Source organism: Saccopteryx leptura, chromosome 7 (assembly GCF_036850995.1).
Source record: "Saccopteryx leptura isolate mSacLep1 chromosome 7, mSacLep1_pri_phased_curated, whole genome shotgun sequence".
NCBI classification, from domain to species: Eukaryota; Metazoa; Chordata; class Mammalia; order Chiroptera; family Emballonuridae; genus Saccopteryx; species Saccopteryx leptura.
The window spans coordinates 45,429,856-45,445,398 of NC_089509.1; the positions used below are offsets into that span (position 1 = coordinate 45,429,856).

Below are 15,543 nucleotides of genomic sequence, written 5' to 3' on the forward strand. Positions count from 1 at the left end.
GTTTTCCTAAATAATCTCCCAACTCTAATTATAGAATTGTGGTATTTAAATCAAAATCTCTAACATATCTTATTTTGTAAGTTTGATGAGTAAGTCCAAACCTTCTTATTAGACATCCCAGCAGTCAAGATAGATAACAATTGTAATTTATAAGTGCGATGCAAAATTTTCTATAAAAATCATTATAGGCTAACAGCGACTTTGGAAATGGGTGTTTTTCTGAAATATGATTCACTCAAATCAGTTTCAATGATAGTTTTCCACTTTTGCATGACTTCGGGCAAAGGAGCAGGCACGCACTGTTCATGCATTTGCTATCATCTTTCTGGAAGATATTAAAGACTTTCAAAAGCCTTAAAATATACTTCTACTTCCACCTAGTGAATCTACTTCTACAAACTTATAGAGAAATAATTGGAGATCCATGCACAAAGGTATGTATAGGGATAGTTTATAATAGCAACAAATAAATAAAACAAAATAAATAATTATATCTATTCTTAGCTATATATCTCTGTATTTATAGACATGGACCGATATTCATTATATGAAGATAAAAAAATAAGGGTATTACCAAACTGCATACGTGGCTGTTAAATGGTTTACACATATTGGATGTCTGTTGTGTGTACCAGGCACTTTTCTAAGACTTCACATGCATTATAACATGTAGTCCACCCTGCCAAAGGTAGGCATTTTTATTATTTCCATGTGACAGAAGGAGGAAGTTGGGGCACAGAGAGGCTAAGTCACTTGCTTGGGTAGCCTTGCTAGTAAGTGGTAGAGGCAGGTTTCAAATCCAGACAGGTGGCTCTCTGGTCCTTGCTCCTAACTACTGTGAAACAGCTGCCTCCTATTTTTATTCAGTACAGTTTTTCCAAGATACTATGTATATATGCATGCATTTATGTTTTAGCTGAAAAACATGCTCCTAGCTGGGTTGTGGAATTATGGGTGACTTGTTTTTCTTTCTGTATACATAAAATTTTAAAATTGTTCTAAAATAAAATGTGAAAAAACATATGCAATAAAATTTGAAAAAAGTGTCAGAAACCTGTAATGAAAGTGCCTAATTTTGTGACACTTTCCGATGTTTAAAAATATTTTGTTAAAGCTGTATGCACACACATGCAAACACATTTAATCTTCGAAGGAGAAGAGGAGAGTTTAGGTGAGAGGTGAAACACAAGACAGTTTGTTATCACCACTCTTTTGATGTCTTATATTATTCTCTTATGCTGTTAAGTTACCATGTGTGTGCTTTTGCTTTTTCAACTAAATTTTAAGTTCTTGGGAACCCACCAAAAGACCTACTATTTCCTGGCACACAGTGAGTGATAGGAAAGATTTTACTTAACGAGTGACTTACTTGTCAATAGTAATCGAATGACTAAGATCCCTAGCAGAGCAGGAATTTGTACCAAAATTTCAGTCTCTCAGATTCACTTGTTGAACTGCAAACTCTGGGCCTCTAGCTGGGGCCTTCGCTTCTCCTCTCCAGGAGGGAGAAAATAAGAAACACTGGTTGCCAAATAGAATGGTCGGGGGTTTGGGTCAAAATTCTGGGTGTGAGTTTATACTGTATTAATACAAGAAAAATATTTTCCAAGGAACTTCTTTTCCCTCAGAATATATATTTTTGCATACATGGACATAATTGTTAATAGTTATTTTAATTGTATCAATATCAATGTCCTCCTACTTACTCCTTATGAAATTTTCTTCAGTCTCATCTGCAATACTCAGTAAAGCACCTCCTTGCATCTGGCATGATGAATGTGCTTCACTCCAGGAGAGAGAAGAGAGCAGGTTGAATTGGTAGCAAATGTGCGAATTGGGATCCTTCTCCCAGACAGTATCACAACCCACTTCTGCAGATGCTGGAGACAAAATCCATCAAAAACATGAATGATAATCTTATTTTATCTATACAGCAATCTATTTTCAAGAGGAATTTGAATGGCATAATTCCAAATTGCAGCCTCTAAAACTTCAGTGCCTTATTGATTCTTGCTTAGTCTCTATGAGGAAATCTGCATTGTTATTCCACTGGTACTTTATGGTTAAACTCCTTTAAAAGAGGAAATTCTAGAAATTATCAGTAAAGAAGCTCTAATCCTTTCTGTGAAAATAATAGAAGCCATTGTTAAGAAAAGGAAATAGAATTGAAGTATTTGTGAACATAACATTTGAATTATTTAAAAAGCAGTCATTTAAAACTTTATACTGAAAGCTGTGTAAATATAAAAGGTCTATTTGTGGTAGCTGCAACTATTGTTTGAAAAGGCTTTGCCCCACCAAAATACTAAAATGTTAGGGGAAATAAAAAGCATACACTTGAAATATGAGTCTACAGTGAACACAGTTTTCAAATAAACATTGAGAAGAGGAAAATCAATACTTCTTTTTAAAAAATTCTTTCAGCCAAAAGATAAGCAAAATCTACTTGTAAAGCATTGACCAATGAGTGCATAGCATGTCTAAAAGTAAATTTAATAAAGTATAAAATGCGGATATGAAATCTGAAGTTTATTGAAAATGAGGACCTAATTGGGATGCTTTTGCTAAATGTTTAAATCGAAACCAAGATGAACCAAGCAGGTGCAGTAATTACCTGCAATCAAACTCAAACAAAGAATTTCACAATGTAGAAAATGTAACCCATGCTACTGCATGAGTGTACGTGACGGACAGCAATCAGCTAAAATCTATCTAGAACATCCTTTCCCCAAGTGTGATCCACAGAATAAATCAACTTCAAGAGCTCCTCAGGAAAACCCAGGACAGAATGCTTGTGTAGCCTTTCTCTGAGAAACTCATAATGTACATCAGCATCTTAGAGGCTTTGAGAAGTCCTGTAGTAAAGAAACAGCTCAATCTTAATTTGTTGTACTTCAAACTTATTTGACAATAAACTTTTTTTCCTTTTCCCCATGATACTTAGTTAGATGGCCTTGTTTGTTCTCGTGTCTGTTGGCAATATTTACCCAGAACGGAATTATTTAACCTAAGTTATTAAACCACATGTAAACCTAAGGTTGTCTGTAGAGTCTCCTGACTGATACATGTATTTATAGGATACAAGATTGTCGGAGGGTAGAAAACCAGGTGTGGGGCAGCTGTGTTAGGCTTGCTCGCTGGTGTACCAGCTGCAAGCACTTTGCTTGATTAGTGCATGAGCACGTGGCAGAGGCACGTGTGCACAGCCTATATATGGCTATGGACGCTTACGCTAGGCTAGAGAGAGATGGGGGACTGTGGATGGCGGATTGCCGGCCCACTACTGTGAGGCGCCATTCTTGCCGTTTGTGTGCCAGAAAGGAGGTTTTCCCCTGCCTGTGTGCTTGTCCACCATTGTGAGACTCTATTAAACGCAATGGCCGTAATGCTTTCTGGCTCCGCAGTTTCTTTATCATCTGCCCGAATCCAATGTAGACATGCCTGGCCTCGGCCACTGGCATTACACCAGGCTATCACCAAGTAAAACTAAAGAAAGGGAAAAGAAAGGAAGGAAAATTTCAGGCAGCATGTGCCCTGCTGGCTGAAAACTCCCCATTGAAACTGAATCCTTAGAGATTGTTCACTTAAAATTCTAGGCTATCCCTGAGATGGACAACACACCCGGTCAGCATTATCAGTCAGGATTTCATCCCGCGTGACAGCGGAGGCCATGAGGGAGGACCAGGGGATGTTTACAGTTAAGGTGCGCATAGGGATCATTTAACCAGCTTGTAAAACAAAGATGCAGATTCCTTGCTCTGGCCTCAGAGATTCCGAGTTAGGTCCAAAGTAGGATTCAGGAACTGGCATTAAACACATTCCTGACTTTCAGGCAGATGGTCCATGAAGCAAACACTGGGAAACAAGCTTAAAAGAAAAATTCAAACGCTTCCCAGGAGGACAGGTCTGAGCAGCCTTCCATACTAGCTGGAGAGTATGATGTGAGAAAGGGGAGATGTAGGGCGAGGCTGCCAGAGGGGGTGATCTGGGAATAGCGTGGGGCACACAAACACCTGCCTGTCATCTCCTGCCCTGAAGGAAAATTTGACAGGAAGTCCCAATTATAAGCCTCCCGGCCACAGCTGTATCATGCTACGAAAAGGTCGGGAGCACACTTAACTGATCCCATTCCCATTTTTGCCAGGAGTCGGTCCTGTCCTTTCAATAGGATAGAGGGAGCTATGCAGATGCAGCCTTTAGCAGTAACCGGATGGAGTTCCATTCCTCAGACAGTCAGAGGAGAGGCTTGCTGGCGATCCTGTCTGTGCAGCAGATGACATACCCCAGTTTTCTACCATTTCCCTCGGTTTGGGATTATCTGTGCAATTCTTAAGGTTCATTGAAAGGAAACTTCCAGTCAAATGTTTGCAACAGGTGCCCGTATTCTTCTAACAAGTTCATTTGTCATCGAAATTTGGTTACTAAAATATAAGAATTTGTACTGCTGTGCAGGCAGCCACAAGTCCTCTCTCTGCTCCTGCATGTCAGTTACTCCACAAGTCTTACTGAAAGGTTGTACAATAACACACGGAATGGAAATGCCACCCTCTGCGCAGGGCCATCCCGATCTCCCTTTGGGTCAGAAGGCCCATTTCCCCAGCTGTGAGGGATACTGCTCAACGTTAAGCCTTCTCCGGGGATTGCCCTGGTTTAAGAGTCTCTTAGCCCATTCCCAACGGCAGTGGCAAAGCACGATTGGTCCATGCAGGGCCATAAGGCCCCTTTCTTCCCAACAGGGAAGTCCAGCTTGAGAACACGTCAGGCCTGCGTTCCTGTCCTGCCAGTCTTGCTCTCTTCCCTTCCTTTCCACATGCACTGACGCTGAGAGCACTCCCCCCAACCTCCTGCAGGTTCGTCTCTGCTCAGACACTGCTCCTTGGGAATCCACTTGACACCGTCTTCCCTCTTGGCCTGGAGTCTTTGCATTTATTTATTGTTAGTTCTTTTGCTTCTTCATATATAATCTCTCTTTCAAGGCCACTGAAAATGCAAGGCTGGTGTCTCATGGTACATTTAATTATCTCACAAAATTTTAATATAAGAGCTAGAATCATATTATTATATTTCTTTGCACCTTTGGGTTCTTTGTATGATTCCTTCTGTGACTACATTATGGACTTCTTGAAAGAAGCAAGTGTGTTGTACTTACTTTTGAATGCCCTATTATTTGATGAAAAATTACCCAAATCTTTTGCATGATGTTATAAGTAGGTGATTTCTCTCCTCCAAAAAAACACAAAAAACCCACACCTCTTTTTTAATGAACTGAGGTATATTTCTGTCAACACTTATTTTGTTATAGATTATGGCTGAGGGCAGCCACTCCTTCTCTATTAATGTGTCTTATTTTCTCCTCTAAAGACAAATTTGCCACTGCTCCAGGTGTACTGCCTTATTCCTGATCTTAGGGGGAAAGCGTTCAGACATTTATTATTAAGCATGTTGATTGTGTGGTTTTGTTTTTATTTTTGTTTTAATAGAGTCTCTTTGTCAGTTGAGGACATTTCCTTCTGTTCCTAATTTTTTTATTAGTGTTTTTTTTTTCCCATGAAAGAGTGTAAAATTTTGTAAGAAGTTTTCTGTATTGGTAGATGATCATGTGGTTTTTGTCCTTTATTCTATTGATAGGGGCATTATAACAATTGATTTCAGATTTTAAACCAATCTTGCATTCTTAGAATAAATTCCACTTGGTCATGGTATACAATTCTTTTTATATGTTGTTGGGTCTGTTTGCTAGTATTTTGTTGAGGGTTTTTGCATTTATATTCATAAGAAATATTGGTCTGTAGTTTTCTTGTGATATCTTTGTCTGGTTGTGGTATCACGGTAATAGTGGCCTCATAGAATAAATTGGGAAGTGTTTTTTCCTTTTCTCTTTTTCCATTTACTCTTTAATCCATTCAATCTGGCCATTAGAGGCTGCCTTCTCAAGGCCACCAATGACTTCCACATTGCCAAATCCAGTGAACACTTAGTTTCAGACCCTGTCCAGTCATGCCCTATGGCACCCTCCCTCTCCTTGCCAATATATTTTACATGCCTGGCTACCCTTCTACCTTTATGACCACCCCTTCTCAGTCTTCTTTGCTGGCTCTACTCAAACTAAATGTTGAAGTCTTAAGATTTGGCCCTGAGTCCCCTACCTTTTTATTTTATACATGCTCTAGACTATTTAACCCATTCCTATATCCTTTTCCATCTATAGAGATCTTTATGTCTAACTGCCTAGTACACATTTTTACATGTTCGATTCACATACAACATGTCTCAACCTGACTGCTTGGTTTCCTCTTCCAAATTTCTATCTTTTATTATGCACTTTTATTTATGCATATCAGAAAGCGGGGGTCTTAATTAATGTCCACTTTCTCCTTTATCCACCAAATCTGTCCGTACCAGTGAGAAGTCCAACTCCTGGTTAAAAACTCTATGTAAATTATTAAGCCTGACCATAATCAACTGCAAAGGCTTTATCTGAAAGGCTTCATGAAGGAAAGCTGCTCTCCCCACACCAGACTTTGTATATAGACAAATTTGTAGGCAATCAAATAATTCCAAAGGTTGATATCCTGAAAATATTTCAAGCGAACTATGCATGACACTCCAGCTGTGTGTGACATACAACCAAGAGGGACCTTCCATGACCCAGAAATGTCTTGAAACAAAGCCAGAGAGACCTGTATATGCCATCTTTGTTCCTGAAGATCTATAGTGACAGATGTTTTATCGCATCCTTCATGGCTAGTGTGCTTGTGTTCATTAACGCTAAATTTTAAGTTTGTTTACCTACAATCAACTTTTTTAAAAAGGCAGCATCATTTTACATTGTGATACTAAAGAAAGAAAAATCCCAGTACGTAAGATGAGATACAGAAGTACATATCTTTATTTTTTTATTTCAATCACTCTTCTCTGTCTTACCCACTTGTTGATCCAATAGAAAGAGCTACCAGCTTGCTTAAATTTCTGTCTCTGACACATTGTGGTGAGTTATGTCGGCCAGAAATGCTATATCCAAAACCAAACTCAGCACAGGAACCAAAAGTAGCAAAAAAGGAAAAAAACTGGTAGTGAAATTTAGCACAGTGCAGATAGTGTGGTAAAGGTCGGGAGAGCTGGGATCTGGCAGGCTGTAAAGCAGAGGAAGCCTTTGAGCTGTAAGAAGCTGGACAAATTGATAATCTTGAGAGTGAGAAGCCCAGTGCACCACTAAACCTAGGTCAAAGTGACAAAGGGTAGTGACAGTGCTCTCTGCAGAACCTCAAGGAGAATAATGTAATTAAAAAAATGTCCCTAGTAAGAAGGTTGTGTGAAATACATGTTGGGTTTTTTTTTTTTTGGTATTGGTTTATTTATTTTTAATAAGAACATTTATTAGAGACTGAAATGGAACAAGAAGATGATGCAAATAATATTCCATCTAATTCTAGAATCCAAGGAGTGTAGGGATTACATGCACACATACCTACATATTTGCATTCAGATTCAGATAGAGAAGGCTGATGATCTGGCAATATTTGCAATAAAAGAAGTACTTTCATGCTGGTTGATGAGTTGCTGTCCTGAGCTCCTTGAGTGCCCTTTGCTGCCCTAGTCTTCCTTGCACACCCCCCACCCCTTCTCCTCCTCACAATCCAGCAGCTAAGGGTTAATTAATGCCAGCGATGGGAGTCTGAGACACCCAACTCCCACATTAAGGTCTCCACTTGGATTGGTCTACAGCCTACACCATATTGGTTGTTTAATGTCTTAATACTATCTCTGTATATAGATATATGTTGCATAGAATTACCTCATATTACAAATTGTCTGATGCAAAATTATCTGCAGCAGGATCACCTTGGGCACTTCTCAGAAATGCAGATGCTTGGGTCCCACACACTGAACCCACGTGTCTCTGGGAGGGGGGCTGGGATATGCACTTTTTAACTCTTCCCAAGCCGATTCTAGAGCATCATATCAAACATAGTCTGAATTTTCTGGAACAGAGTAAATCTGTTTGTCTTGTATTCTATCTAGGTGCCAAATTTTTTAAAGTGAGAGTCTTAAGTCCTAACACTTGGTATCCAGCACTATGCTTACCTAGCTTAGTGCTACTGACAGACTATAAAGAGGGTGGGTCATTAATACAGAAGTACATGCTGAAAAAATAAGTTAGGTTTGATGGCAATGATGATGATGATGGTGATGATGATAATAATGACTATTCCTGATAAGTGCTTACTTAGCATGTGCCAGCTACTATGATAAGTGGCTTAGATACATCATCTAATTGATTCTTCTCAGTAACCCTAGTAATACTGTTATTATTTTCATTTTACAGCAGGATCTCATCACTGGGAGGAAAAACTCCAATACTGGTCTGTCTGATTTCAAAGCCTATATTCTTTCTTATTCACTAAGCAATAATGGCTCTTAGATTATAAAATAATCCTACAGGTAATTTATCAATCAGATTCTTTGGAGTTAATCTCTTCAATTTCCTTTTGTTTCAAATTTGTTACATTTTATTATATATGTGGAGAGGAGGTAAGCATAGCAGCTGAGGAGTTTGTAAAAGCTGCACTTTCTGATTTATAGGAACCAAGCTGAAGGAAACTGAATATAAAAAATAGAAGGTATAAATAAATATTTCCTAATATTTAAGAACATTTGTAAATGTTAGATATAAGTAAAATAGTAAAGTACTAATGTAAAAAATGTTAGTATATTGCAGCTGTCACTGGACCTCAAAAGTCAAATGAAGAAGAGAAAAAGACTTTAAGGTTATACTTACAAATCTAGTAATAAGAAAAGGGAATCAAGATAAGAACTCACTGTTGAGAAATAAGGGGACAACTGCCGTTTTAGGAAGGTCATGGGGGGGGGGCAGCGGGTGCCTGGACTTGATAATGGCATGAGTCCCAGTCTGGACTTGGAGAAATTAAGGCAACTCATAAGAGAAAGTGGATTTAAAGGTTAACGGAACTTATATGTATTCGGATTTCTTCTTAAGTATTTTGCCAGAAGCTAGGAATAATGAATCGCAGAGTATTATTATTTGGTTCCTGTTAAAGCACATCCTTATACATTAAGCTTAAGGAAGAATAACTAATTAACATCTTTTGAATGGAAGGAAGAAAAAGAATATGCATCAGAACTATCCTTTCAAGGCAAAGACAAACACAAAATCAAATCCAGATAAATGGAATCAGAGTGCTTATTCAGAATTCAATATATCAGTGCCAGCGCTTTTCTTTAGATACAGATAACTTTCCAATCATCCTTAATTCATTCATGACAGAGAGGGAAGAGAAGATTTCATTCTTACTGGGATCTGGGCAAAATCCCCACTTCTCATCTCTTTCATATCGGCTTGTCGTGGCACACCACAGTAAGTTGTCTTCCCGCCCTTCCTGGGTACATTCATAATGCCACTGGTTGTTATACTGGAAGGGAAACATGCATGGTGTCCCATGGGCATTCCCTTTGAGTGTATACAAAGCTAGGAGAAGAAAAAGACAAAGTCAAATAAGTATTATGCCTGCTTGATCTTTGGAAATTGTCATACAATGAATGCATTTTTTCAATGACTGTAAACCCACAACAGGCAAAGCTCTTGCTAAACCACAGAGGACCCTCAGGACCTTACTGTCTAGCAGGGGTCTCAAACTCAACTCAGCATGTGGGCCGCAGAGCAAGATCACAGCCGTTTGGCGGGCTGCACTAGGTCTACAAAAGGCAACTGTTATGCAACACTTTTCTCACTGCAGTTGAAAACAAAAAAAATCAGTACAACAAGCACAATCGTACATGCAGTTTACTCAGTGTCACAAAACGACCAGAAACTGTAGTTCGCATCACAACTGCTGTTAACTAAGCTAATATCTAGCTAGGATGCTAGAGAAATGAAAAATACAAGTAGGCCCCTAGGCTTATTTAATTTTATCCAAAATATTTTGAACTTCGTGGATTAGTCTGCGGGCCGCACAAAATTGTTCGGCGGGCCGTGAGTTTGAGACCCCTGGTCTAGAGAATGTACGAGTACAAAGTTGAGTGCTGAGTTTTAAGGATGTCCTCACAAATGGAGTGTTTATGTATGTGTGTCCTTGTTTATTCCCTATGGTGCACCACTACGGTAGCATACGCATCTGTGAAAGGATGAGAAAGAAAATTTAACGGAGATCTCACTTTAAAATATCACCTATATCAGTGATCAGCATCTGAGCTTTATAGGCCTTTATTAATTTATTCATCCAACAAATATTTATTGAGCACTTAATATGTTCAGTACTGGGGATATAGATAGTAGTGAACAAACTTGCAAAGGTCCCCTTTCGTAAGGATCTTCTGTTCTAGTGGGGAAAGATAAAAAGAAAACAAATACACAAAGAAACATATAACTTCTGGTAGCGATAAGTTCCATGATGAAAAAAGAAATAGGGTAGAAAGACAGAATGGTTGTGTGTGTGTGTGTGTGTGTGTGTGTGTGTGTGTGTGTGTGTGTAAAGGTCTGAGGGCACTGTTTTGAGTTGGGTGGTTAATGAAGGCCTCTCTGATTAAGAACTGGGTGAAGCAAGGGTGCCAGTGTATGGAAAAGTGTCTGGCAAAAGGAACAGTGGGTTTGAAGACCTTGTGACAAGAAGCGTGTATACAGAAGAGCACGCAGGGGCGAAGGGAGGCGGAGTCAGGGAAGTGCAAATCGTCAGCTCGCATGAGCCCACTCTACCTTTATTCTAAGCGTGGTGGGAAGTCACTGGTGGGTTTTGCATGGGAAAGTCACATGATCAGATTTCTGTTTTTAAAGACTCACTGGGGTGCAGTGTGGCAAAGAGAACCCACGCAGGGACAGGGCAAAGTGGGACAGCTAGCTGGGAGGTCATCGAGAAACATGACAGTGCCAAGGTGGCCTGCTGGCTGCTTCCTCAGAGTATTTCAGTAACCCATTACCCTTGGCCTTATCAGGATACAACTTTTCATGACTCAACCGGGGCTTTCTGGGGGAGGAGGATCAGGGCCACCCTCAAGTCAATAGGCCCTGGAGCGAAAGGTGTGGTTGTACAGATTCCCAGCCCTTTCCCACAATTGGCAGCGGCTGGACGGAACTCACCCAGCATCACCAGCCCTAGAGGTGAAGGCTCTTTAGGAAGTACTGGTATTTGAAGACACATCCTCCTGTGTAAGTCCCTGCCTTCTACTCACTCGTCTCTGCATGCATTGTGAGTGTACGTGTATAACTAAAATGTCAATATAAATTAAAATCTCATATTCTTCCTCAGAATAGTAAATCATTTGAAGTGGCGGTTTGCAGCACCTGCTTCATTGTAATGAGTCCTGAAAATAGCTTGTGATTTTAGCTCCATGTCTTTACTTATTTCTTGTAGGTACCGGAAGAAGTTCTGCCTTGGAGCTTAGAAATTCCTTGCTCTACTTCCTAGGATTGGTACAGAGTTCTTAGGAAGATAGGCTCTTATTAAGGCATAATTTGACTGAGCACCATGAAGGCAGGGAGCACATCTGTCTTGTTGGCCTTTGTAAAGTGAATGCCTGGCCTCATGCCTGAGAAATGGTCAGTGCTCAATAAATGTGTGATTGATCATGAACAAGTGAAAAGCACTACTAAACAAAACCTGGGAAACAGGTGTGGGGTGTCGGACTTTAACTATGCCGCTTTATTTTAATGTTTTTTTTTTCTTTTTAACAATGCCAAATAGTACAGAACTGTGAAAAGTGAAAGTACCCTACCCCCCTTCCCCCCCAAAAGAAACCCACGCTTTTCCATTCCCTGGCATACACCAAATAACTCCTGACAACAGTCTGCTGTAAAACGCCTGTAACGTGGCCACCACACGGGCGCCAGCAAGGCCCGGGAGGCAGGGAGGCGCTCTGGGGACACACCACCTGGAGCCTGAGAGTCTGCAATAGAGACATGGTGGCAGGGGTCTTACACTCATCCTTAGCCTTAGCTTCAAAGGTCTTTGCCTTCCACCTTCACTTCCTCTTTCCCTCTTGTCCTCCTGTGCTTTCTCCTTTCTCCACTGATTCCCAAAGTGAAGTGTTTTTTGCTCCAATACCTTTACCTTCTGAGAACTCTGCTTCTTGAGGAGAATTGAGCAAGTTCATTCCAGCACTTTCGTCATCTTTTTACAGTAAAGTGAGTGAAAAACTAAAATGGATTTAGCAGAAGTCCCCTGAGGGTCTAGGTGCCGTGGACCTCTTTCATATATTTTACAAACTTTCTAAATTTATCATTTCATGAGCACTTCGGGTTAAATTTTCTTTTTACCTTTGTGCAGATATTCACAAATGCTTCCACCATCTGACATGTAGGAAGTCCACTTGTGAACATATCTCCGGGAGGCCACCAGTGTGTTGTGCTTCACCTGCACCGTGTATTGGAGTGGGCCGGTGAGCACCTTCCTGCTACAGTGCCACCTCAGAGACACGTGAGTGGAATCACACTCGTGAATGCTTAGAGGCTGCTCTGGGGCAGACACATTCAGGCCCAGGCAGCCGCTGGCCCCTAGGTTGAAGAGGTGGTGGTTTGAAACCCATTTCCACATCATATACTTGTTTGGTGCTTTGCAGTTCTCCAGGGTCAGTACAGACTTGCCTGCTTGAATACATTTCTTGAGGTTCTCACTTTGGATAATGAATATTCCTTTACCTGAAACAGCAAAATAGAAGATATGATATGAGCCTTTCAGGTATGATTACCTAGTGTCATAAGGATTCCGGTGTGCATGTATATGTTGGGAAATGTCACCATTGGCAGCTATTTTGAACAGATCTGGAGTTCACTGGCGGGGTCCGCCAGAAAGGTTTATCTGCTCAAAACAGAGGAGTTTCTTGCAAAGCATAAAAGGGTCCACTAGAGCTAATGGGAGCTCTGATCTAAGAGCTCCGTGGCCCTACGGTAACGACGCTACCTGTCAATCCACTAGTGATGTTCCTGGTAGAGAAAGAACTTTCCACAACTGGATAGAGAACGAATATTGGGAGGAACACTCAGGGCTGGAGGGGAGGACGTTGGCTGCCCAGAGGTGTGGTCACACTTTGATTTTCTCCAGACAAGTGCCTGAATGTTAGGAAAATGCATGGCAGTTAAATCAAGAGCCACAAAAAGAAGAATTTCTACTATTAAATTCCTGTAGAAAACCCAAAGGATAGACATGTAGTGTTACTTTGTGTCTTGATACAAGATGCCATGCTGGCGAGGAAATAAAGTTTCTCCCTGTTTGCTTTCTATGCTAGATCCATCAAGAGTAGAAAATCAGGGACCTCTGATATGGGAAAAGTCTCTTTGCAGGAGCAGCCTTGTTGGGTGGGGCCTACAGGAGCAGATAGATGCCCAGGACACCAGCTGAGGCCCCACACCTAGATCAACGAGAGCACCATGATGGCAGCAAAGGCGCACTGGCCATGTGAAGATGTGGAGAAAGTAAAGACTTTGAGTCATAGCCTTGAGCTTCCAACTCTTGCAGCGGAAGAGGGATTTGGGTGAGTTTCCTGTGGACAATCTTGCAGGGCCCACCCAGGAAATACATTAGTTACCTGCCTGCTGCTTGGTTCCACCTCAAGTCACTGGCCTGGAAGACCTATTATCCAACAATGATAAACTTGTCTTTCCAAAGGTAGAAATCATATCTAATGTTGTAGTCTAAGCATGGATTGTCCTGAGCACACTGATTGAACATGCTGGCAGCTGCTGCTTAGGTGCTGGTTGCCTAAGTTACTCAGCCCAGAATGTCTGGGCAGGTCCATTAGCTCAGTCTCCTCTTATATGTTACTTGCTGTCCAATCTTCAAATATCTGAAGGGATATTATCAGGTTCCCTTAAAGTAGGCGCAGCTTAGGGCCAGTTGTGTCGTAGCAGGGGGATAGCAGGGACAGCCGGAAGCCTTCTAGAGACTTGAACAGTGCAGAGCAGGCCTCCTCACACATGGATGCACGGGAGTACTGCTTTTGTTGGCAAAAGTTCTTTTGTCTTTTTTTCAAAGTTACTGAAGATGAGAGAAGCTGATTTACAATAACTAAAATCACTTAACACATTAAAAATTTTTGTCAAAGTATAAATGAAAGCTATACTTCATTTAATAATTGATAACCTTACTTATAAACATATATTTGAGGAGGTGAATTAGTTGTCAGAAAATTTCTTTGATCACCAGAAAAGAGCCAAAAAGAAGGGAGTATGTTGTTTAGCGGGGCAGAAAGAATGAATGGCTTTAGGGAGATTTCATTTAGATCAGGAAATTTGTTTTCCTAATGAAGCCCATGTCTATATGGTTATTAGTAATAGTCATTCAAGATCAAAACTACCTCTCACCACTCCGATATGGATTCTGATAATTAACCTTCTCTGCAACTCTCTTTTTCATTTTTTCATGCTTGGATAGAATGTTCACCTTAATTTCTGTTGTAATCTACTAATTACTTTCTAGCTAGCCCAGAGTTCCATTAATTTTTTACTAAAGAATAATTATTTTACCATAATTGTTCTATAGTTTAGCTTTTATTGAATATATGTGATCAAATATACTCAGCTCTGCAGTGTACTGACTGGACTTCAGCCCTCTGAGCTTCAGCTTATATACCTAAGACAGGTGGCTGCACCACCTCACTAGTGGAGAAGAACTCTGGACTCTGGCAGACTCACCACAGACTAGTCTTGTAACTTTGGTCAAATTTCTTGATCTCTGTGAGCCTCGCCTTTTCTCTGTAAACTGAAAATAGATATGGATTCTGGTCATAGGGATGTTAAGAGTATTCCTTTTAAAAGCTATATGCAAAGACTAAACAGAGGCTACTCTTTGTCCCCATATACAAAAATTAACTCAAAATGGATCAAAGACCTAAATAGAAAACCTGAAACAATAAATTACATAGAAGAAAACGTAGATACTAAACGATGGGCCTTGGTCTTAGAAAATATTTTATGAATTTGACCCCAAAGGCAAGGGAAGTAAGAGCAAAAAATAAATGAATGGCACTATATCAAGTTGAAAAGCTTCTGCACAGCAAAAGAAACCAACAACCAAATAAAAAAAAGCAACCAACTTAATAGGAAAAGATATTTGCGAACAACAGCTTTGATAAGGGGTTAATATATAAAATATATAAAGAGCTCATACAGATATCACCTCATACCAGTCAGAATGGCACTCATCAACAAAACAACACAGAATAAGTGCTGGCGAGGATGTGGAGAAAAGGGAACCCTCCTGCACTGCTGGTGGGAATGCAGACTGGTGCAGCCACTGTGGAAAACAGTATGGAGATTCCTCAGAAAACTAAGACTATAGTTAGAATATGATCCAGCAACCTCTCTTCCAGGCATCTATCCCCCAAAATTGAAACCACTTATTTGCAAAGACAATGGCACCCCTATGTTCACTGTAGCATTATGTACTGAAGCAAAGACATGGAAACAACCAAGCTGTCCCTTGATAGATGAATGGAGAAAGAAGATGTGATATGTATATACAATGTAATACTACTCAGCCATAAGAAAAGGTAAAATATTGTATACATGACAACATGGATGAATCTTGAGAGTAT

General features: G+C 40.3%; 1 protein-coding gene across 3 annotated transcripts in view; it reads right to left on the bottom strand.

The window, feature by feature from the left end:
• The window catches only part of PLA2R1 (phospholipase A2 receptor 1), a 129,081-nt gene that overhangs the window by 95,972 nt on the left and 17,566 nt on the right, over nucleotides 1-15,543 (bottom strand). For all 3 annotated transcript variants that reach the window (XM_066345252.1, XM_066345251.1, XM_066345250.1), the window contains exons 2-4: nucleotides 12,269-12,649; nucleotides 9,314-9,487; nucleotides 1,707-1,880 (exon numbers count right to left, since the gene is read on the bottom strand). In XM_066345252.1, coding sequence (XP_066201349.1) covers nucleotides 1,707-1,880; nucleotides 9,314-9,487; nucleotides 12,269-12,649 — 729 coding nt within the window. The remainder of the gene's footprint in view (nucleotides 1-1,706; nucleotides 1,881-9,313; nucleotides 9,488-12,268; nucleotides 12,650-15,543) is intronic.